The 25820-nt window shown below is 36.2% G+C and overlaps 1 protein-coding gene across 2 annotated transcripts in view; it reads left to right on the top strand.

Annotated features, from left to right (window-relative positions):
• Positions 1-25820, top strand: part of BOLL (boule RNA binding protein) — a 61036-nt gene that overhangs the window by 20073 nt on the left and 15143 nt on the right. For both annotated transcript variants that reach the window (XM_087862390.1, XM_045806399.2), the window contains exons 8-10: positions 3589-3636; positions 4398-4526; positions 6631-6729. In XM_087862390.1, the coding sequence (XP_087718516.1) occupies positions 3589-3636; positions 4398-4526; positions 6631-6729 (276 nt within the window). The remainder of the gene's footprint in view (positions 1-3588; positions 3637-4397; positions 4527-6630; positions 6730-25820) is intronic.

The raw sequence follows: 25820 nt of genomic DNA, 5'->3' as shown, positions 1-25820 counted from the left end.
TTGTGGAAGAGAATTTATTTCTCTTTTTTCTTTTTTCTTTTGAACTTTTGAAATAGACCCAGATTAAATGTTAAGCTTAATAGAATTCTTTTTAATATTAGACTGGGTTTTGGGGGATGGTGGTATTTAAATTCTAAATAAAATTTACAATTTAAATTTATTTAAATTTATTATATTATTATATATTAGTGTATATTATATATTATTATATTACAGTATTTATTTGTAAACTTGTAAATCCTATTACCATGCTAAATATAAAACTATCTAAAGTGTTTCTTTCACTTACTAAAGATGAAAATAACTTAATGACATATATTTAAAATATAACTTAATGAAATATATTTAAAATATATTACTTTCCCTAAGCTGCCTCCGAATTTTGGCAGAAGTCCCAAGGACAGAACATTAGGTACCAGATCTTTTAATATGACAAGCCAAATATTGTGATACCAGTTGGGGGTCCTTTAGCTTATTGCCTACCTTGAGCACATATGAGTGGAGGATGAGATTGCAAGAGAGTTGTTAGAATGCTATGACATGTCCCCTTCTTCCCAACCAAGTAAAGAAGACATCAGAGAATGACTAAGAATACTTAATGTTTGTCCCCTGAAATTCGTGAGATGGTACTTGTACCTGACCTCTCCTAAAAGAAGTCCAAAGAGACAGGTGGCAGGGGGGAATAAATTAATTAATTAAAAAGTCCAAAGAAGAAGCTGGGCTAGTCTCTGGAGGCAGAGCCTGGAGAGAAGACTACAGTGAGAATGTGTTGAACTTCTACTCACAACAAGCAAAGGTTTATGTGTCCCAAGAGCAAGAAATGAACCTCACAGAAGAGACCCTTTTCAAAAAATTTTAAGGTGATCCCAATAAAGAAAGAACCTGTGTGAAGTAGACTTCTAGAATTAAGGGCTAGAATTGCAGTTAGAAGTTCTCAGCAGGGAGGGGTGCCTGGGTGGCTCAGTTGGGCATCTGTCTTCTGCTCAGGTCGTGATCCCGGGGTCCTGGGATCAAGCCCCGGGTAGGGCTCCCTCTCCCTCTGCTGCTTCCCTTGCTCGTGCTCTTGCTTGCTCTGTCTCTCTCTCAAATTAATAAAGAAAAATCTTAAAAAAAAAAAAAAAAGTTCTCAGCAGGGAGATCACCAAAAGAATCCAGTAAACCACCTAACTAGAGGGGCCCCTGGGTGACTCAGTCAGTTAAAGCGGCTACTTTCAGCTCAGGTCAAGGGCTTCCTGCTCAGTGGGGAGCCTGCTTCTCCCTCTCCCTCTTGCCTGCCTCTCCCACTGCTTGTGCTCTCTCTCTCTGTCAAATAAATAAAATATTAAAAAAAAAAAAAAAAAACTACCTAACTAGAGAGTCAACATTTGGAAACTGCTACACCCCAAAAAGTGATCTGTCCCAATTTTTATCCTGGGGCAAGGAAGAACAGCTCAACACAGTGCTTTTAAAGTGTCAGGGGGTGAGAAAAAATAGAGTTGCTTTCTTCTTGCACGCCATTGAGTCTAGCTGCTCCTTCATTAATTGATTACATACAGCTATAGCTCACTTGATGTACTCAATACATTCTTGAAAGTCTCTAATACAGTTTAATTTTATAGTTTGACCCCGGTGTTCTGCTTGACACAAATTATAAAATTGGAAGTATGTTACCTAGATATTAGGAAAGATTTTGGTACCAATTTATAATATAATATTTTGTAATATAAAAAAATCATTTCACCTCATATATTTCTTTTCAGGTATACATTCATCATTCTGCCTCTTTGATAAGAATCTTCCCTTGTTCTTTCTTTTTACAAATTCTAAGATTGGTAGCTTTATCAGTTTTTATTAGTCAAATCAGGTAATATGTGGTTTAATTAGCATTTATCTCCATATGTCTTATTTCATAAATAGATAGTAATTTCATTTCTCTAAAAACTATATATAAATCATTTTATTTCAGATTTTTTATTAAAATATTTTCTTAAAAGATTATTATCCTGCCTTTCTGAATGTAGAATACAGAACATAGACTTCACATTAACTTGGTCATCATAATACAGTGATGTCATCCATTAGCAACTTAAGTAGTTAGCACTAAATTAACAGTGATTCAGTTTAGATAGCAGATCCATGGCATCTTCTTACTCTTTTTTCTGTTTTTTTACTTTATAATGAAAAAAGACGTTATTAAAAATGGAAAATAACTAAAGAATAAAACAGTTATTATTAAAAAATAATACAACTAGTTTAAGAAATAAAAGTGTGCTATATTGTCATTTTACAATGAGTTTAAAAAATTTGACCCTCTTTTATTTAACAGCTTTTTAATATATAATTCACATAGCATTCAATTCAGCTTTTTAAAATGTGCAAGTGTTTTTTACTAAATTCAGAGTTGTATAACCATAACACAGTCAAATTTAGAACATTTTAATCAACGCTCCCCCCCAAAATCCTTACCCATTAGTAGTCACTCCTCTTTCCTCCTACTCCCAGCCCTAGGCAACCAGTAATCTATTTTCTGTCTTTATAGGTTTGCCTATTCTGAACATTTCATATAAATGGAGTCTACTATATGTGGTTATGACTGGATTCTTTCACTTAGCATAATGTTTTCACAGTTTATCCATGTGGTGGCATGTATCAGTATTTCATTTCTTTTTATGGCTGAATAATATTCCATTATATGGATATAACACATTTTGTTTAGCTTTTCATCAAATGACAGACATTTGAGGTATTCCCACTTTTTGTCTGTTATAAAGAATACTACTGTGATCATTCCTGTACAAGTTTTTATGTGGATATATGTTTTCCTTTATTGTAGGCCTTATTACCTGGGAATAGAATCACTGAGTCATATGGTATCTCTATGTTTAAAGTTCTGAGGAAGTGTCATACTGGTTTCCAAAAAGACTGCACCATTATACACTCACACCAGCAGTTTATGAGGATTCTAATTTCTCCACATCCTTGTCAACACTTACCATCTTTTTAATTATGGCCTGCCTAGTGGATACAGTGGATATAAAGTGATATCACACTGATTTCCATAAGCTGAGGCTAATGATGTTCAATATCTACATATGCTTATTGGCCACTTTTACATATCTTCTCTGGATAAATATCTATTCATATCATTTACCCATTTTTAAATTTGGGTTACTTGTCTTTTTATTATTCAGTTATAACATTTCTTTATATATTCTAGATGCGAGTTCCTTATCAGATATATAATTTATCAATGTTTTCGCCCATCCTTTGAGTTTATTTTCACTTACTTGGTGGTATTCTTTGTAGCACAAAAGTTTTTCATTTTGACGAAGTCCAATTTATCTCTTTTCTTTTGTTGCTTTGTTGCTTGAGCTTTTCATGTCATAATTTTTTTAATTGCCTAATTTAAACCCACAGAGTTACACACATTTTCTTCTAAGAATTTTATAGTTTTAGCTCTTACATTTAGGTCTTTGACCCAGTTTGAGTTAATTTTTGTATATAGTTAGAGGTTTAGGGATCCAGCTTCATTCTTTTGCATATAGGTATTCAGTTTTGACCCTTGTTTATAACCTGGGTGGGTTTTTTGTTTTTTGATTTTCATTTTAGGCACCTGCACAGTGTCTACCAGGACAGTGGCAGTGGGGTGTTCCTCAGGTAAATATTAACTTTTTTCATTCTGTTTTTGTGAAGACTGAGTGAATATTAAAGTCAGGAGAACTAGATTTGAGATATCCTGCTTCTATTTAGTAACTGTGATACCTTTGCAGTTCATTTAATCACTATATTTCTTAGCTTCCTCATTTGTAAAATGGAAGTAATGATACCATACCTTTGTAAATTCCTTTTCCTGATCTTGGTGAAGATCACATGAGATCATGTAAGTGAAAGCATTTTATTAAAAAGTGAGTACTTATATAAACATGAAAAATTAGTTTTTATTATTATGGGAAAATGTATCATTTTTCCAGTTGTACTTCAGATTTTGCTTCAGTTTGCCATGTGCTCCTAAGTAAATAAACCATCTCTCAACTTTTGATACAAATAGTATACCACCAAAAAGACTATTTAATGACATTTCCCACTTCCATGTGAAGTCTCAAAGCTGAGAATAGATGTTTATGCCAACTCAAATACTATAAGTTATATTATTACAACCTTTGATAGTGGTTTTAAATAACTATTTTCTGAATTTATAAGAGGTTCTGAAGCTCTAAGAACTTTTAATATTTACCCGTGATAAAGTTCTTTAATCACATCTACACAATTGAAATTTGTAACAAGATAGGTCTATGCTATCCCTGGAAAAGAACTTCAGCAAAATGTGAAACAATTATTTCTGTCATCTGTTGGGTAAGTCATTTGGTTTAATTGAAGTAACTAATCATATTTGAATTAAAAATATGGTTTTGTTTTAGTCTCCTGCCTCTTCTGCTCCATTCTTATACCTGCAACCTTCTGAGGTTATTTATCAACCAGTGGAAATTGCGCAAGACGGTGGATGTGTTCCTCCTCCGCTATCTCTGATGGAAGCTTCAGTTCCAGAGGTATGCATTAGTCTCAAGGTAATTTATCTATAACTGTCTCATCTTAACATTTCTTTCTTTTTCTTTTCTAAAAATATTTGTTTAAGACCCTCATGGAAGCTGCACGTGTTTTTTCTTTGATTTATTCACACCTTTCCCCTTTTATATATATCTAAGAATGCTTCATCTTAGACTTTTTTATTAACTAGTTCTGAACCATTTCTAAAACCAACTGTTCACTGTACTAGGCTAATCTCTGACTTGATCTCCTTGAAAGAGTAAGATACCAAATATTTCTTTTTTCTGGCTTGCCTGTCAATCTGTATTGTTACTAACATTCTGTCAATTAAAAGCATATAAAAATTCAAAAAATCTTAAAAACTTCTTCCTTCAGATATGTGAATCAAAAATATTTCATGTGGCACGTGCGTGGCTCAGTCAGTTAAGCATCCAACTCTTGATTTCAGCTAGGTCATGATCTCAGGGTCATGGGATCAAGCCCCACGTAGTTGGGCTCTGCACACAGTCAGGAGTCTGCTAGAGTTCCTCTCTCTCCCTCTGCCCGTCCTCCCCCAAATAAATAAATCTTTAAAAAAATATTTCATAACTACAAATTGTAAATGTTATCTTCAGTGTCTTTAAATTACGTTCCCAAACCATTACTTGCCTTACCATCTATGTGCCAAGAACTGTACGGGTATGTTTTAAATCAGTGTTGTAAAAGATTAGAAAATTAGCACCCACCTCCCAATTAGAATGTATTATCTTTTTATATTGCCGAGGTTTATAACATTATGATGTTCTGGAACAATAATTTCCACAGTTGGATCTTAATGTTACTATCACTACTTCTACCAGGATTTCTCTGTTTTCATCTCACCCTCCATTCATTACTTGCTTGACTAAATCTGCAAAGTACTCTTTGTTAAAGAAAGCTTGTGGGTGCTATATTCTCTGAGCTCTTACATGCCTGTTTGTGTAACATTTTTGTCTATAAGTCAGAAAGACAGTTACACTAGCTATAAAATAGCTGCATCATACTGCCAGAATAAAGTACCACAAACTCGGTGGCTTAAACAACAAATATTTATTGTCTCACAGTTCTAGAGACCAGAAGTTGAAGATCAAGTAGCTGGCAGAACTGGTTCCATCTGAGGGCCATGAGGGAAGCATCTGTTTCAGTCCTCTCTTCTTAGCTTGTAGATGGCCATCTTCTCCCTGCACATTATTTGTCTATCTTTATGTCCAAATTTCTCAATTTTGTAAGGATAGCAATCATACTAGATTGGGTTCTACCCAAATGACCATATTTAACTTGATTACCTCTACAAATACCCTGTCTACAAATCAGGTCACACTCTGATGTACTAGAGGTTAGGACTTCAACATACATTTTGAGGGAACCAAATTCAACTCTTAACAGTACTGTTTTCTTATAGAACTTCTAGTCTACCCTTTTCTGGTGTTGAGTGTAGCCATTAAGAAGTTTGAAGCCAGTCTGATTCCCCCCCCCCCCAAATGTAATTTGCTTTTTCTTCCTGCGTGCCTTGTGACATGAGGTGTATTGTTTTTTGTTTTGGGGTGGTTTTTAGATTTTTTTTTTTTTTTTTTTTTTTTTTTTTTTTGAGAGAGAGAGAGAGAGAACAGAAGAAGGAGCAGAGGGAGAGGGATCAGTAAATTCCTTGCTGAGCTCAGAGCCTGACACAGGGCTCAATCTTAGGATCTTGAGATCATGACCTGAACCAAAATCAAGAGTTGGGCACTTAACCTACTGAGCGCCCCCGGCGCTCCATGGGGTGTCTTTGTATATACTATTCCCAACTTCTTTCTCTTAATTCTTCAAATCCAAGCATCAACTCCACTAGAAAACTTTTTCTGACTACCTCCCCAGTTTTCTTAAGCTAAATCAAGTAGTTCTTTTCTTTTCTTCTATATATATTTCATAGGACTTACAGTAGTTTTGACTATTCAACTGTCCCTGATCAGTCTATAAATTAATTAAAGATAGGGAATGTGTTTTTCATTTGTGTTCCTCCATTGTATAGCAAAGTGCCTAGTACATTGCAACTTTGAATAAATACTTTGAATTAATAAATGAAAGGTAATACATTTTTTTTTGTAACAGCCTTATTCTGATCATGGAGTTCAAGCAACATATCACCAGGTTTATGCTCCAAGTGCCATCGCTATGCCTGCACCTGTGATGCAGCCTGAACCAATTAAAGTAAGAAGTTTGTTTTGATTTTTTATTATTTTTTTCAGTCATATTTCAAGTTTTTCAAATTTCTTTTCTGAAAAGAAATAATTTTGGATATTTATATCACATTTGTGATCAGAAGAACAGAATTAGTGAATTCTTTCATGTGAAGAACATACAATTCTAAATTAACTATAATTTTTACAGTTAGTTTTGAATAAGTTATGAACCACACATGGTAAAAAATGTTTTATTTGCTGTAATAAAATATATATAACTTATAATTTGCCATTTTTAAATGTATACCTAAGTGGTATTAATTACATCCATAGTGCTGTGCAACCATTACCACTATCTGTTTCCACAGTTTTTCATTACCCCAAATAGAAAATCTGTACCCATTAAGCAATAACTTCCCATTCTCTTCTCCCTACCAGTCTCTGGTACTCTCTAATCAACCTTTTGTCTCATTGAATTTGCCTAAATATTTCATATACTCAGATTTTGGTTGTGTTAATGGCATATAGCATTTATGGGGAAATGAAATCAGTTAACAATCTACTCTCCCAGTTTGGGAATTGTGCTTGTGCATCCTAAATCAGATGCAGGTCAAAAAGTGGGAATCCAGTTAGATCCACATATATATTCAATATATTTCAAATCTACTATGTAGCAGGGAATTCTGCTTATTCCCTTATGACCTAGTTTCTTTGTGAAACTCTTCATCATTACTTGGAGGAAATGGTCTATATCTATAAGAACCACAGATTGATTAACTATTGTGATGGTAATATGAGTCTTGCTTACAGTGTACTTTGGTAAGGAAAGTAGGCATACTCTACAATAGAATGATAGAGATTAGCTATTTCACACGCATATTTATTTATGTGTTGGAACTCAATACCAAGACAGTCTACTTTAAGGAGCTTCCCCCCTCTCTCATATCTCCTCATCCCATCACCACTCACCGCATTCCTTCACTACTATTACTACTATACTGCACACATGAAATAAAACCATAATTTGACCTAATGTCACAGCCTCAAGTGTTCCTAAACTTTATCTATAGAGAACGATTATAGTATCAAAATCTTCTAAAACAGACTTCCTCTGATGTTAACATTTTCTCCAAATATACTTCTCTAGGAATAGTTGAAAGAGCTTTGCCATATTAAATAAGTACTAGTTCCTTCAGTTACTGATTACATAGATCATATATATAAACACAAATGATTGAAGTTGTACTGCTTGAATAATGCCAATAGAGGATGGAGTGGTCCTAGGATAGGAGAAATTTTCAAAGAATATTAATGCTACACATTCTTAATTTAAAGTTTAATTCCTCTAGTTTAAGAGTAAACACTTTTCTACATTTTCTTAAATCTATGAGTAGGAAATGACCGAAATTATACAGAGAAACTGCTATCTTACTCTTTAATTTAGTCATACAGAAAGTACACATATGTTGAATATAAATCATAACAGAGGCTTAAATAGATATCTTTGTGCATATAACCTTACAACTGGAACCAGTAACCTGCCTCTTCATGTCTAGAGAAATGCTGCTAAAAGGGACTTCACCCCTTCTGTCCTCATACAAATCTTTGCTTTACCATGCCGCAGACCAAAAGGGAACAAAACTACTGACTTGTTTCAAGTTGATATTTAATCTGTCTCATGAAGGGTTGTAATAATTCTGGTTATCACACGGGATACATCCTATGGAATATTTTAGTCCTACTCAAGTTAAGATTTAAGGAATAGGGATGCAGAGTTAAGATAGCAGAGGAGGGGCGCCTGGGTGGCACAGCGGTTAAGCGTCTGCCTTCGGCTCAGGGCGTGATCCCGGCGATCTGGGATCGAGCCCCACATCAGGCTCTTCTGCTATGAGCCTGCTTCTTCCTCTCCCTCTCCCCCTGCTTGTGTTCCCTCTCTTGCTGGCTGTCTCTATCTCTGTCAAATAAATAAAAAAAATCTTTGAAAAAAAAAAAAAAGCAGAGGAGTAGGGGACGCCTTTTTCAGCCGGTCCCCTGAGTTGAGTTGGATAGGTACCAGACCATCCTGAATATCAACGGAATCAGCCTGAGACACAGGAAGATACATCTGGATCTCTACAAATGAACATCTCCACCACTGAGTATTGAGGTACGAAGCGGGGAGCTGTGAAACTGCGCACAGATATCAGAAGATAAATGGAAGGGGGAGGGAGCCACCGAGTTTGGGCGCCAGGAAGCGGTAGCCACCTGCACGGGGGAGCGGGCGGACTCGCGGACCAACACCTGCGAGAGAGCAGACTGAGACCGTGAGCCGGGGAACACGCACAACCAGACAGAAACGGAGCTCCAGTGCGCTCACTGGAACCAGACTGAGACCAGGAGCTCCAGAGCGGGCAGGGGCGGCTGGTGGCTGGCGGTTTAGAAACACAAAGGACAGAGACGCGCCGGCCCTGGAAGTGAGGGCTGGGACGCGGGGTGTGGGGCGCACATCCCAGGATGCTGCAGGGTTGAGCAGCACCAACAGAAACAGAGTTAAAGTGGCCAGAACATCAGTGGAGAACGGTCCGCGATCCCTCTGTTCTGAGACAGAGGCTGAGATTCGGCTACTGCTGCTCTGACTCTCAGAAGAGGCACAGCAAACCGCCAGGGAAAGCCGCCAGAGAACAAAAGCCTGGAAATACCGGCTCACAGTGTGCCCATCCCCATCCCCCCTTGCAGGGGACACGGAGATGCTACCCAAACAGGGTTGCCTGAGTATCGGCACGGCAGGCCCCTCCCCCAGAAGGCAGGCTGAAAAATCAAGAAGCCCACATCCCTAAGATCCCTATAAAACAAGTGCGCACTGCCTGGGTCCTGTTCAGTAATTTGGGCTCTGGACAGCCCCGCAACTTCTCCTCATCAGAATGACAAGAAGGAGAAATCCCCCCCCAGCAAAGAAAAGACAATGAGTCTGTGGCCTCTGCCACAGAACTAATGGATATGGATATAACCAAATTATCAGAAATGGAATTCAGAGTAACAATGGTCAAGATGATGTGTAGACTTGAAAAAACTATGAATGAAAATGTTAATGAGAATACAGAATCTCTAAGGGCGGAAATGAGAGCGAATCTGGCAGAAATTAAAAATTCTATGAGCCAAATGCAGTCAAAACTAGAGGCTCTGATGGCCAGGGTGAATGAGGCAGAAGAACATACCAGCTATTTGGAGGATGGGTTAGTAGAAGAGAAAGCTAAAATAGAATCTGGACTCAAAAAAATCCATTCTCAAGAATGTAGGTTACGGGAGATTACTGACTCAATGAAACGTTCCAATGTCAGAATCATCGGCATCCCCGAGGGGGTGGAGAAAAACAGAGGTCTAGAAGAGATATTTGAACAAATTGTAGCTGAAAACTTCTCTAATCTAGCAAAGAAAACAAACATTCCTGTCCAAGAGGCAGAGAGGACCCCTCCCAAGCTCAACCATGACAAACCTACTCCACGTCACATCATAGTGCAATTCACAAATATTAGATCCAAGGATACAGTATTGAAAGCGGCCAGGGCAAAGAAATTTCTCACGTACCAAGGCAAAGGCATCAGAATTACGTCAGACCTGTCCACACAGACCTGGAATGAGAGAAAGGGTTGGGGGAGCATATTTAAAGCTCTTTCAGAGAAAAACATGTAGCCAAGGATCCTTTATCCAGCAAGGCTGTCATTCAGAATTGATGGAGAAATAAAGACCTTCCAGAATCGCCATTGACCAGTTTCGCAACCACAAAACCAGCCCTACAAGAGATATTAAGGGGGGTTCTATAAAAGTAAAAAGGCCACAAGGGTGATACAGAACAGAAAGTCACAATCTATAGAAACAAAGACTTTACTGGCAACATGGCATCATTAAAATCATATCTCTCAATAATCAGTCTCAATGTAAATGGCCTAAATGCTCCCATAAAACACCACAGGGTTGCAGATTGGATAAAAAGACATGACCCATCCATTTGCTGTCTACAAGAGACTCATTTTGAACCTAAAGATACATTCAGACTGAAAGTAAAGGGATGGATACCATCTTTCACGCCAATGGACCTCAAAAGAAAGCTGGGGTAGCAATTCTCATATCAGACAGATTGGATTTTAAACTAAAGACTATAGTTAGAGACACAGAAGGGTACTATATTATTCTTAAAGGATGTATCCAACAAGTGGATATGACAATTATAAGTATATATGCCCCAACAGGGGAGCAGCAAGATACACAAGCCAACTCTTAACCAGAATAAAGAGACATATAGCTAAAAATACACTAATAGTAGGAGACCTCAACACTCCACTATCAGCAATAGACAGATCACCTAAGCAAGAAATCAGCAAAGAAACAAGGGCTTTGAATGCCATACTCGACGAGTTGGACCTCATAGATATATATAGAACACTACACCCCAGAACCAAAGAATACTCATTCTATTCTAATGTTCATGGAACATTCTCAAGAATAGACCATGTTCTGGGTCACAAAACAGGTCTCAACCGATACCAAAAGACTAAAATTATTCCCTGCATATTCTCAGACCACAACGCTTTGAAATTGGAACTCAACCACAAGGAAAAATTTGGAAGAAACTCAAACACTTGGAGACTAAGAACCATCCTGCTCAGGAATGATTCGATAAACCAGGAAATCAAAAATCAATTTAAACAATGTATGGAGACCAACGAGAATGAAAACACAATGGTCCAAAACCCATGGGATACTGCAAAGGCAGTCCTAAGGGGAAAATACATAGCCATCCAAGCCTCACTCAAAAGAATAGAAAAATCTAAAATGCAGTTTTTATATTCTCACCTCAAGAAGCTGGAACAGCAACAGAGGGACAGGCCTAATCCACTCACGAGGAAGCAGTTGACCAAAATTAGAGCAGAAATCAATGAATCAGAAACCAGAAGTACAGTAGAGCAGATCAACAGGACTAGAAGCTGGTTCTTTGAGAGAATCAATAAAATTGACAGACCACTGGCAACACCTATCCAAAAGAAAAGAGAAAGGACCCAGATTATTAAAATTATGAATGAAAAAGGAGATGTCACGACGAACACCATTGAAATTGGAAGGATTATTAGAAATTTTTAGCAACAGCTATATGCCAATTAAACTAAGCAATCTGGAAGAGATGGAGGCCTTCCTGGAAACCTATAAACTACCAAGACTGAAACAGGAAGAAATTGATTTTTTAAACAGGCCAATTAATTATGAAGAGATTGAGTCAGTGATAAACAACCTTCCAAAAAACAAAACTCCAGGCCCGGGCGGTTTTCCTGGGGAATTCTACCAAACACTCAAAGAAGAAATAAAACCTATTCTCCTAAAGCTATTTCAAAAAATAGAAACAGAAGGAAAGCTACCAAACTCATTCTATGAGGCCAATATTACCTTGATCCCCAAACCAGGCAAAGACCCCCTCAAAAAGGAGAATTACAGACCGATTTCCCTAATGAATATGGATGCCAAAATCCTCAACAAGATACTTGCTAATAGAATCCAACAGTACATTAAAAGGATTATCCATCATGACCAAGTGGGATTCATCCCTGGGATGCGAGGGTGGTTCAACATTCGCAAATCAATCAGTGTCATAGATTTTATCCAGAAGGAAAAATTCAAAACTCATGGTTCTCTCAATAGATGCAGAAAAAACATTTGACAAAATACAGCATCCTTTCCTGATTAAAACCCTTCAGAGTGTAGGGATAGAGGGTACATTCCTCAATTTCATAAAAACCATCTATGAAAAGCCTACAGCAAATATCATCCTAAATGGGGAGAAGCTGGAAGCCTTTCCCTTAAGATCAGGAACACGACAAGGATGCCCACTCTCGCCATTATTATTCAACGTAGTACTAGAAGTCCTTGCAACAGCAATCAGACAACAAAAAGGGATAAAACGTATCCAAATCGGCAAAGAAGAAGTCAAACTGTCTCTCTTCACAGATGACATGATACTTTATATGGAAAACCCAGAAGAATCCACTCCCAACCTATTAGAAGTTATAGAGCAATTCAGTAATGTGGCGGGATACAAAATCAATGCTCAGAAATCAGTTGCATTTCTATACACGAACAATGAGACTGAAGAAAGAGAAATTAGGGAATCCATCCCATTTACAATAGCACCAAAAACCATACGTTACCTTGGAATTAACTTAACCAGAGACGTAAAGGATCTATATTCTAGAAACTATAAATCACTCCTGAAAGACATTGAAGAAGACACAAAAAGATGGAAAATATTCCATGCTCATGGATCAGAAGAATTAACATAGTTAAAATGCCCATGCTACCCAGAGCAATCTACACTTTCAATGCTATCCCGATCAAAATACCAACGACATTTTTCAAAGAACTGGAACAATTAGTCCTTAAATTTGTATGGAATCAGAAAAGGCCCCGAATCGCCAAGGAACTGTTGAAAAGGAAAAACAAAGCTGGGGGCATCACAATGCCGGATTTCGAGCTGTACTACAAAGCTGTGATCACAAAGACAGCATGGTACTGGCACAAAAACAGACACATAGACCAGTGGAACAGAATAGAGAACCCAGAAATGGACCCTCGGCTCTTTGGGCAACTAATCTTTGATAAACCAAGAAAAAACATCCGGTGGGAAAAAAGACAGTCTCTTCAATAAATGGTGCTGGGAAAATTGGACAGCTACATGCAAAAGAATGAAACTTGACCACTCTCTCACACCGTACACAAAGATAAACTCCAAATGGATGAAAGACTTCGATGTGAGACAGAAATCCATCAAAATCCTAGAGGAGAACATAGGCAGCAACCTCTACGACATCGGCCAAAGCAACCTTTTTCATGACACATCTCCAAAAGCAAGAGAAACAAAAGATAAAATGAACTTGTGGGACTTCATCAAGATAAAAAGCTTCTGCACAGCCAAGGAAACAGTCAAAAAAACTAAGAGGCAGCCCACGGAATGGGAGAATATATTTGCAAGTGAAGCTACAGATAAAAGACTGGTATCCAAGATCTACAAAGAACTTCTCAAACTCAATACGTGAGAAACAAATAAACAAATCATAAAATGGGCAGAAGATATGAACAGACCCTTGTCCAATGATGACATACAAATGGCTAACAAACACTTGAAAAAATGTTCAAAATCATTACCCATCAGGGAAATTCAAATCAAAACCACACTGAGATACCACTTTATGCCAGTTAGAATGGCAAAAATTGACAAGGCAAGAAACAACAATTGCTGGAGAGGATGTAGAGAAAGGGGTTCCCTCCTACATTGTTGGTGGGAATGCAAGTTGGTACAGCCACTCTGCAAAACAGTGTGGAGGTCCCTTAAAAAGTTAAAAATTGAGCTACCCTATGACCCAGCCATTGCACTACTGGGTATTTACCCCAAAGATACAGACGTAGTGAAGAGAAGGGCCATATGCACCCCAATGTTCATAGCAGCATTGTCCACAATAGCTAAATCGTGGAAGGAACCGAGATGCCCTTCAACAGATAACTGGATTAAGAAGTTGTGGTCCATATGTACAATGGAATATTACTCAGCTATCAGAAAGAACGAGTTCTCAACATTTGCTGCAACATGGACGGCACTGGAGGATATAATGCTAAGTGAAATAAGTCAAGCAGAGAAAGACAATTATCATATGATTTCTCTCATCTATGGAACATAAGAAATAGGAAGATTGGTAGGGGACGAAAGGGATAAAGAAAGGAGGGTAATCAGAGGGGGAATGAAGCATGAGACACTATGGACTCTGAGAAACAAACTGAGGGCTTCAGAGGGGAGGGGGGTGGGGGAATGGGATAGGCTGGTGATGGGTAGTAAGGAGGGCACGTATTGCATGGTGCACTGGGTGTTATACACAACTAATGAATCATCTAACTTTACATCAAAAACCAGGGATGTACTGTATGGTGACTAACACAATATAATAAAAAAACATTAAAAAAAAAGATTTAAGGAATAGGGAAGAGTTGAAGAGCTATGAACTATACTTAATTAGCTTACTCCAAAGCCTATCATGTCACTCGCAACAATATGAGATTTCATTGAATCCGAAACATCATGGATTATAAGTTACATCATTATTTATCACTATATAGAAGAAAACATTGCCATCAATTGTAAATATATCCCTATTCAGAGGTTTTGAAATATGAAACAATGTATGTCTCAACATCGCTGGAATTTAACATTTTATTTTTAATTTAGAGATGTAATGTTGAAAGGGGTAGGGGAAAAAAGTCCTCTTTTGTTAGAAATGAGAAAAAAAATAAACTTTTGAAGTCAAAACTAGAACACAGAGCTATTGTATAGAGTTTTATATTTCCTGTTTTTGCTTTTTAAGACCTAATGTCCTATGTATTTTATACTCAATAATTTTTTGGGGTGATTTGATGGCCCTCAACAGAAAATGCTACCCCACTCAGGGACAGAAACTCTAAAACCACTTTTACAGTTTTCTAAAACTATATAACTCTGTAGAAATGCTTTAATATACCAAGTTTTGCTGTATGGAAAATTATCTACTTTTGTTTATAGTACATTTGTATTATAACATAGAAGTCTTAATACATAACTGTTATATCATTAGGAGATGATCTTTTCCTAAAAGGTTTTAAAGTAGATTAATATTAAAATATTGACATCTGAAACATTAGCTTTTGTTCTTACTATGCAGATTTTCCCTGGTGTACCAAATACCTTGGTGAGTTAAAATAGAAAGGTGGAGATATTCTTTAGAATAATTTGAGCCTGTTGTTTTTAAAAGTAAATGTCTTTTTCTAAACTCTAATGATTATAATTTAAGGGTGTTAACTGTATATATTCTAAAGTAAGCAATTTCAGATGCCAAAACTATCTTGAAGCATCAAATCTAATCTATAAAATAGAGACCGTATCAGAGCTCAGAGCACAAGTCTAACTGCTGTAAAAGACTGTTTGCCAGAAACTACTCATCAATTGTAAGGCACACACTACTATACTCTTTCAATCAACTACACTTATTATTAAGCTGACCAATATAGTAACTACTAGATGAATACAGTATTATTTACAGTATAATTTTTAAATTCAGCAGTCCCATTTTATATAGAATTAAGTTTTGAAGTCAATAAAGCAAAATCACAGAATGTTAAAATTAGCCCATTGAGTTAGACTACAAAAAGGAACAAAAGGAAAATCTTTGTATATCTGGGCATTTGAACTATTATGCTTTTAAGATCAGTATCAAATCCCTAGGTAAGAAGGGTATAAGTGGAAAATTATAAAGTGTTTCTGTTTTAAAGTGTTTTTCCATTTTTGCATTAATATAAGTACCTAATAAATTCTTAGGATTAACTGAGATACTGGAAACTGGGGAAATTATAATTTGAAGTTAACCTTTAAGTTAAATGTTCATTTTACAAAATCTTGCCATTTGCAACGACATGGACAGAACTAGAGGGTAATATGCTAAGCGAAATAAGTCAATCAGAGAAAGACAATTATCACATGATCTAATTCATATGGGGAATTTAAAAAACAAAACAAGAGGGTCATGGGGAAGAGAGGAAAAAAATAAAACGAAATGATATCAGAGAGGGAGACTAACCATAAAAGACTTTTAGTCACAGGAAACTGAGTGATGGAGGGGGGGCAGTGGGTGGGATGGGGTTACTGGGTGATGGATATTAAGGAGGGCACGTGATGTAATGAGCACTGGGTATTATATAAGACTAATGAATCACTGACCTCTACCTCTGAAACCAATAATACATTATATGTTAATTAATTGAATTTAAATAAAAAAAGTTAAATGTTCATTTTATTTAACTCCAATATATAATAACTATTTATGAAAATATTTGATATTAAGGATAATATTTAACTACTTGCCAGGCCATAAGGAATTTCTTCTAATTAAAGCACCAATTGGACTTGAATGAAAAGCACAGTTATTTACCTATTACATCTTCCCTTTAGAAAGACACTGTGATTCAAAAGTAAATCAGAAAAGGATTTGACTTCTTACCACTATCTGTTTCTAGCTCAGAGACCCATAATGTACACTTACACTAAAAATCGGCACTTAACTTTACTTTACAGAAACATTCCACTACTCTCTTCTTCCTAACCATTTCCTCACTTCAGTATCATTAACACTTCTTATAAAGCAATTTAGACACTAAAATTCTCACACACTCAGCAAGTCCTCAGAGTAAGGACAACAAATATAAAGCACTGCATTCCAGAGGACAGAGCCAGGAAAAGTTTGTGCTTTGCAGCTCTGGACATACAGAAGGATAAAAATTTTCATGCACTAAACATAGTCAAACTATAGATAGTCTCAGATTCTGCAGAATAAATTATTTTACTCAAGAGAGAACTTGGCAGCAGGAGCAAAACTCACTGAGCTAAGCACTAGAAATTGCATTGGTTCTCTGTGTATCAAGCCTCTTTCCTACTATAAACATAAGAGGGGATGGGGACAGTAAGAGGAATCAAGAACTCATGAATCTTAAAATTGTCATGGAGAGATCTCCAAGGCTAAGCTAAACAGAAAAGTATACACTGTATAGGTCCCATGAAAATATTTTTGCATATGGCACTACATTGAAGGCAAAGATAAATAGCATATATATGGATATATGTGTTAAGAACATACATATAAGAGGAAATTAAATAAACTTGTAAAAATACATCCCATGTTTCCAGTAATTGCAGACTGAAAAACAGGAAAGATGAAATGTTTGCTGGCCTGTGTAAGAAAACACTGTATGAAACTACTTATACGATGGGAAAAATTAAATTTGTCTTTGCTGTAAAGGACCAATAGATACTACATAAAATCAAATCCTTGATATAGAAAGAATTTTTAAAAATTCTCCCAGAATACAGAAGAAGGTAACATGAAAAATAAAATGATGAAAGATAAAATGCTGCACTAGAGAGAAGAGAGACAAGGACAAGTCCAACCAAAAAAAAAAAAAAAGTAATTATCAAAAAGAATACAGAAAAAAATTGAACAAAAAGAATGAGCAGAAATTTTAATAGTAAAACAAAAACACCCTTCATTTGTTTTGAATTTACAAGTCAAATTGGATTCACCATCCTTCAAGCAAAATTAATGAGAGGCAATCCATGTGTAAATATTCTGGTAAATATCCACTGCCCTCCTTTAAACATCCTAGTCCTTTTAACTTTGGTTCAACCATTTATTTTTTTTCAACCATGTATTCTTAAATAATTTTAGACTTAAAGTTGCAAAAAATAATACATAGTATCCCTTAGCCTACCTTCTCCTAATTTTAACAATTTATATAATCATAGAACGATGAGGAAAAACAAAAATTAGCATTGGTACAATACTATTAACTAAACCAAACCCTATTTAAATGTCACAAGTTTTTCCACAAATGTTCTTTTCCTGTTTCAGGATCTAACCCAAGACCCCATATTATATTAATTTGTGATCTCTCCTTACTCTCCTCCAATCTGAAATTTACAGTCTTTCCTTGTCTTTCATGACTTTGACACATTTAAAGCGTACTGGTCAGTTATTTTATAGATTATCCAACAATATGAGTTTGGTATTTTCTCTTGATTAAAAAGAAGTTATACAGGGGCTCCTACCTGGCTCAGTCGGTAGAGCATGCGACTCTTGATCGTGGGGTTGTGATTTCAAGCCCCACTTTGGGTGTAGAGGTTACTTTTAAAAAAGTAAAATCTCAGCAGTTTCCATGCTCAGTGGGGAGTCTGCTTGAGGATTCTCTGTCTCCCTCTCCCTCTATCCCTCCCCCAGCTCTTTCTCTCTCTCAAATAAATAAATCTTAAAAAAAAAATTAAAGATCTCAACTAATGTCTTAGGTAGACAGCTCTCTAATGGAAGTTCTCTGAGTCTTGTATGTACCCAGCTATGCCTAATTCGACAGACATAGGCAAACATACAGTTGCAAAAAGTTAAATAAGCTATATGGAAAAAAAAATTTTTGAAGATTTATTTATTTGAGAGAGAGAGATTGCAGGAGAGAGAGCACAAACGAGGGGGGGCGGAGGGAAAGGGGCAGAGGGAGAAGGAGAAGCAGACTCCCCACTGAGCAGGGAGGCTGATGCAGGGCTTAATCCCAGGACCCTGGGATCGTGGTCTGGGCCAAAGGCAGGCGCTTGGCCAACTGGGCCACCCAAGCACCATGGAAGATTTTTCTTATTGGAAATAAATGCGGGGGGGTGGGGGGAGGCGCCTGGGTGGCTCAGTTGGTTGGGTGTCTGCCTTTGGCTCAGGTTGTGGTCCCGGGGTCCTGGAATCAAGCCCTGCATCAGCCTCCCTGCTCAGCAGGAAGCCTGCTTCTAACTCTCCCACTCCCCCTGCTTATGTTCTCACTCTATCTCTCTGTCAAATACATAAATAAAATCTTAAAAAATAATAATAAAATCTTAAAAAAAAAAAGAAGTCATGCATTTAGGGCAAGAATATCACAGACGTGATGTGACATGAGTGTATCATTTCAAGAGATACAAGATGCCGGTATATCTGATTGCTGGTAATATTAACCTTGATCACTTTAAGCCTGAAAAGTAAATTTGCCTAAGTAGCAGACCTAATAAGTGGCAGATCCAGGATTCTAACCTAAGTATGCTTTCTACCAAGTAGCTGGTCATCTGAAATCCCTAAGAGTAAAGTTCATTGACAAACCTATCCGTGCACAAAGAACTTCCCATTAGGATTTTAGAGCTTCCCTCTTAAATATGGACACGCAATCATCTTAGAAGAACGCCTCCAGAATGAGAGACCATAACAAACAGAAAGAAACATATAATGCAGGGGACAGAAGAAAATATCAAAGTTACTATAATTTAATAGCCTCTTAGAGATAAGAGAAAACTAATGAGAAGTGGTCCATGCATAGACATCCTGGCATGTTTTCTCAAACATATTAGTCCTTTTAACTTTTTTTCCAAGTTATTTCAACTTTATTTCAAGTTATTATGAAGTAATTTCAGATTTACAGAAAAGTTGTAGAAATAATACAGTTTCTGTATATCCTTCACCCTACTGTTCTTTGACTAGAGGGCACTGGTACAGGGAATGAATATTAATACGATCCTCTTAATTAAACTATATACCTTACTCAAATTGTACTAGTTTTTCCATTAATGTGATAGCTGAAATAAATTAAATGTAAAAGGGTTAAACATTATAGGCAAAAGCTTTTGAGAAAATAGAACGAAAAAAGACAGAGGTGAATAATAATAGAGAAAAAGATAAAATTAGAATATTAATCCAAAAAATTTTTTTAAAGATTAGAAGATTAATCCAAGAGGGCGCCTGGGTAGCGCAGTCGTTAAAGCGTCTGCCTTCGGCTCAGGGCGTGATCCCGGCGTACCGGATCGAGTCCCACATCGGGCTCCTCCACTGGGAGCCTGCTACTTCCTCTCCCACTCCCCCTGCTGTGTTCCCTCTCTCGCTGGCTGTCTCTCTGTCACATAAATAAATAAAATCTTAAAAAAAAAAAAAAAAGATTAATCCAAGAAGTCAAATATTAATTCCAGAAAAAGAAATGGTTTGGAGGAAAGTAGCAAAAGTTAACACAATAAAATTCCCTAGGAAGTTAAAGACAAGGGTCTCTAGATTAAAAGGGCCTCCAATTACTTGGCATAATTACTGCAAAAGACTCACAGTAAGACACATTATTATGAAATTTCAGAATGGTAGGGATAAAAAAGAACCCTAAAGCAAGAAAATAGATCACATACAAAGAATCAGCAACACTGGAAGCTAGAAAACAATGGAGAAAAGCTTTAAAAATATTTAATGAAAATTTTAATCTAGGATTCTATAATAGACAAGTGTAAATGGAAAAAAATATATTTTCACACAGTAGAGTCTCAAAAAATTTACTTCACATGCATCCTTCTCAGGATGCTGCTGAATGTGTATTTCACCAAAACAAGAGAATAAACTAGGAAAAGATATGGGATGAAAAAAAAAAAAACCCAGAAAACAAAAAAACAGGCATCTAACACAGGGCAAAGCTATGGGAATTGCAAGGATGACAACAAAAAGAAGTCTCAGGATGATGGCTGTTTAGCTGATTTAGAGAGCAATCAGTTCTGAATTAGAGCAAGATTCAGGACTGTTCTCTGCAGGAGAAGTAATTTTTATTTGTGTAGAAAGTTGTATTAAGTATCTTACAGAACTGTGGAAAGAATATGGGGAGACTTTGTCATAGGTCTGAAGAAAACGAAATGAATGGGGAAAATGAAGCATTTAGTGAAATACAAAAAGGTGTTCAAAAAAGAAAACGTAATTATAATATGCCAGATGGCTCATTTGTGAACAGTATTAAGCATAATAATTAAAATAATTAACATAAATTTAAGCAAAACTTATGCTATAAAGAGGATGGGCAAGGAAATAAAAGAGATATAAAAGAGTTAAAATCCTTATCTCCCATAAAAAAGTCATTAGATAATGAAATGTTCAGTTAATAGAGACAGAAATATAGAAATAAATGTTAGAAGAAACAAGTCAAACAAATGAACGTGGCCACCTGTGAAAAAGTGAAGTGAAATAGGAGTGGAGTGGCAGGGGAGAAGGGGTGTGTTGAAGCCCTTTTTTCCTTACCCTTTAACCACTACTATTCAATTTTTAAAACTAGGTATATCATTATTTTAATAAAAATAAAAATAAACTTCAAAAGTGCAATGAACACCAGATTGTTTCTAGCCAAGATATATCAGGCAACTGTGAACAACATTAGGGAAAAAACCCAGGATGACATTAATAAGAAAGTAAATTTCAAAGTAAAAAGCATTAAACAAGACAGAGAAGTCCAGTTTATTGTGATAAAGAGTCAAATCTAATATGAATAAGTAAGTCTAATAATGTAACATCAAAAATATAAAGTAGGGGCACCTGGCTGGCTTAGTCAGAGGAGCGTGCCCCTCTTGATCTAGGGGTCCTGAACTCGAGCCCCACATGGGGTGTAGAGAATATGTAAATAAAACTTTAAAAAATAAAATAGAGGGGGCACCTGGGTGGCTCAGTCAGTTGACTGTCTCCCCCTTGATTTTGGCTCAGATCACGATCTTAGGGTTGTGAGATTGAGCCCCTCATTGGGCTATACACTCAGCAGGGTCTGCTCAAGATTCTCTTTTTTCCTCTCCCTCCGCCCCTTCTCCCAGCTCACTCGCTCGCTTGCTCTCTAAAAATAAATAAATAAACCTTTTTAAAAATTAATTAAATGAAAAGGTCAGTCTAATAATGTAACATCAAAAGTATAAAGGGCACCTGGCTGGCTCACTTGGAAGAATGTGCAACTCTTGATCTCAGGGTTGTAAATTCGAGCGCCATCTTGGGTATAGAGATTACTTAATAAAAATAAGAAACGTAAAATATATACATTAAGTAAAAACTGCTAGAAATACCAAGAGAAAGAAGCACAGCTGTGATAGAAGACTTTAATATCATAATCATAACTCAGATTTGAATAAATAAGACCTAAAAACAACATATGAATAATACACATGAATTTTGTGCCTTGCAAAGAGAAAGCTGCTTCTTTTCTAACATTTACATAAGTTGATAATATTTTAGTCACAAAGTAAATGTAAATTCAATAAAGTATACTGGCTATTTTCACTGACTATAGTGAGTTACGTGTATGAAAGGAGAGCAGTGCAAGGCAAAAGTATTGAGAGACTGACCCCTAGTAGGCAAGGTTGCCTACTGAAATGGCAACAAAGAGTTGTTATAGCCTAGATGATGATGCCTAAGGGCTCTATGTCCTGGTCATGACAAACCCCACTCCTTCTCAAACCACAGCATGAGGTAGGACCACTCTCCATTCCTCTACTTTTTTTCCACCCATCTAAATATTACCAACCATCTTAGCTGATGATACCCTCAGGAGAAAATTTTCTCAAGGCGAAAACCACAAAACATCTGAGAACAACAACACAATAAGTAATGTGTGAGAGAAATAGCAATGAACTATAATTGATATTAACATATTAGGTTCAGGTGTACAACATATGTATATATTATGAAATTATCACAGCAAGTCTAGTTAACATCCAAAACCTCACATATTTACAATTTTTTTCTTACGATAAGAACTCTTAAGATCTACTCTTAGCAACTTTCAAATATGCAATACAGTATTATTAATTATAGTCACCATGCTGTACATTAGTAGTCATTGAGAAATGTCTTCTATATATATTAACAAAGCAGTTATTTTTGCTTACTTTTCCATTATTCAGACTTAAGATTCTATCAATTTGAGTTAGTTTTCTTCACACAACTAAGTAAGATGTAATATACTGAAATTTCTTATATATTCACTTAGCCATTCTTTCTTGAGTACTTCAGACTTTAGTCACACCTTTCATGAAACAGTGTTAAGAGCATGTATCTGTTATCTTTAAAACTTAAGAATGAATACATTAGTGACAGATTTTAAAGTATTTGTACATTGCAAAACACCTTATCTTCCTTCATTCTTTCTGCAGTGAAATGTTCTTAACCTAAACTCTATTAGCTCTTCACTGCAAGGGTGAAAAGTCCTCCTATTTCATCTTGTAAACCTTTAAGGAAAAGACCCTTATATCATTCAGGAAATTTTAACCAAGGTTTATTTAAAACCCTCCTCTCTCAACTTTAAAAATTGGCCAAAACAATTTTTACTTGAAAAATATTTAAAGGATATATCTTGTTTTATACTGTCAATTTTGTCTTTTTCATATATACCATTTTATATCACTTCATAATGTTTATACTACCTGGAGGTTACCTCAGCTCCTTTATTTTCACTTTCTATCTTGACTTTTGGTACTTTTTTCCCCATTCTTGAATGCTCTTTAAGAAATTTTCTTTAAAAAGAAGGGAGTCAAAATCAAATCAGTTTGTTTATCTTTCTAATCCAACAAAGATTTAATTGAAAATTAAATTGAAACTACATCTAAAATAAAAAACTTTAATTATGGCTTAAGATTATTCCTTTCTGTTTCTGACTCATATTACTATGTACTGTCAAATATGACAGAATCTAAACAAATTATGGGCCATAAGTTAATCAATAAATCACATAAGTAAGTTGCCCTTTGCATAGACACGTCAATATGGACTCTACCATAAGACAAGCCTTAAGTAACAACTCATTCTCAGTAGTACAATTTATCAAGCATTTATTGAACATTACATTTGAAAAACAGTATTTGAAGTGCTGTAAATATAATTAGTAAGATTTCACCCTCAAGACTATATTCAGTTCTGTTCATGCCCTCAGTCCATAATTTTTTCCGAACTTTGTTACTTGTAATGTAATGTTACATTAAAAAAATTTTCATGTGTGCATGAAAAAATGTTCAAAATCATTAGCCATCAAGGAAATTCAAATCAAAACCACACTGAGATACCACCTTACGCCAGTTAGAATGGCAAAAATAGACAAGGCAAGAAACAACAATTGTTGGAGAGGATGTGGAGAAAGGGGATCCCTCCTACATTGTTGGTGGGAATGCAAGTTGGTACAGCCACTCTGGAAAACCGTGTGGAGGTCCCTTAAAAAGTTAAAAATTGAGCTACCCTATGATCCAGCCATTGCACTACTGGGTGTTTACCCCAAAGATACAGACGTAGTGAAGAGAAGGGCCATATGCACCCCAATGTTCATAGCAGCAATGTCCACAATAGCTAAATCGTGGAAGGAGCCGAGATGCCCTGCAACAGATGACTGGATTAAGAAGTTGTGGTCCATATATACAATGGAATATTACTCAGCAATCAGAAAGAATGAGTTCTCAACATTTGCTACAACATGGACGGCACTGGAGGAGATAATGCTTAGTGAAATAAGTCAAGCAGAGAAAGACAACTATCATATGATTTCTCTCATCTATGGAACATAAGAACTAGAATGATCAGTAGGGGAAGAAAGGGATAAAGAAAGGGGGGGTAATCAGAAGGGGGAATGAAACATGAGAGACTATGGACTATGAGAAACAAACTGAGGGCTACAGAGGGGAGGGGGGTGGGGGAATGGGATAGACCGGTGATGGGTAGTAAGGAGGGCACATATTGCATGGTGCACTGGGTGTTATACACAACTAATGAATCATCGAGCCTTACATCGAAAACCGGGGATGTACTGTATGGTGACTAACATAATACAATAAAAAATCATTATTAATAAAAAAAAAAAATTTCGTGTGTGAACATTTAGTGGACTCAAAAGTACCACTTCTGTACATTTAAGTGTAGTAAAATTACTAATGGGGAACAAGAGAAGGATGTCCCACTTCACTTCTCCATTTCAACATTGTACTGAAAGTCCTAGCAAATGAAATAAGAAAAGAAAAGGAAACAAAAGTATACAGATTGGGAAGGAAGAAATAAAACTGCCTTTGTTTGCAGATGACATGATCATCTATGTAGAAAATCCAGAAGAACTGACCAAAAAACTCCTGGAAGTAATAAGCAATTATAACAAGGCTGCAGGATATAAGGTTAATACGCAAAATTCAATTGCTTTTCTGCTTACCAGCAATGAATTAAAAAATGAAATACTTAAGTGTAAATCTAACAAAATATGTACAAGATCAGATGAGAAAAATTACAAAACTCTGATGAAAGAAATCAAAGAACTAGATAAATGAAGAGCTATTCCATGTGCATGAATAGGAAGATGCCATGTTGTCAAGATGTTAGTTCTTTCCAATTTTAGCTACAGGTTCACCACAACCCCAGCCAAAATCTGAGCAAGTTAGTTTGTGGATATTGACAAACAGATTTTAAAGTTTATATGAAAAGGCAAAAGACCCAGAATAACCAACACAATATTAAAGGAAAGAACAAAATCAGAGAGTCTGATACTACTCAACTTCAAGACACTATAAAGCTATAGTAATCAAGACAATGTGGTATTAGTAAAAGAACAGACAAATAAATCAATGTAACAGAATAGAGAGCCCAGAAATAGACCCATATATATTCAACTGATCTTTGACAGAGGAGTAAATGCAATACAATGGAGAAAAGATAAATCTTATCAACAAATGATGCTGAAACAACCAGATATCCACATACAAAAAGTGAATCTAGACACAGA

The sequence above is a fragment of the Ursus americanus genome, chromosome 1, assembly GCF_024610735.1.
Source record: "Ursus americanus isolate L20-20 chromosome 1, mUrsAme1.1.p, whole genome shotgun sequence".
Taxonomy (NCBI): Eukaryota; Metazoa; Chordata; class Mammalia; order Carnivora; family Ursidae; genus Ursus; species Ursus americanus.
The sequence above is the reverse complement of the archived record's forward strand: the minus strand, read 5'-3'. Positions and strand labels throughout refer to the sequence as shown.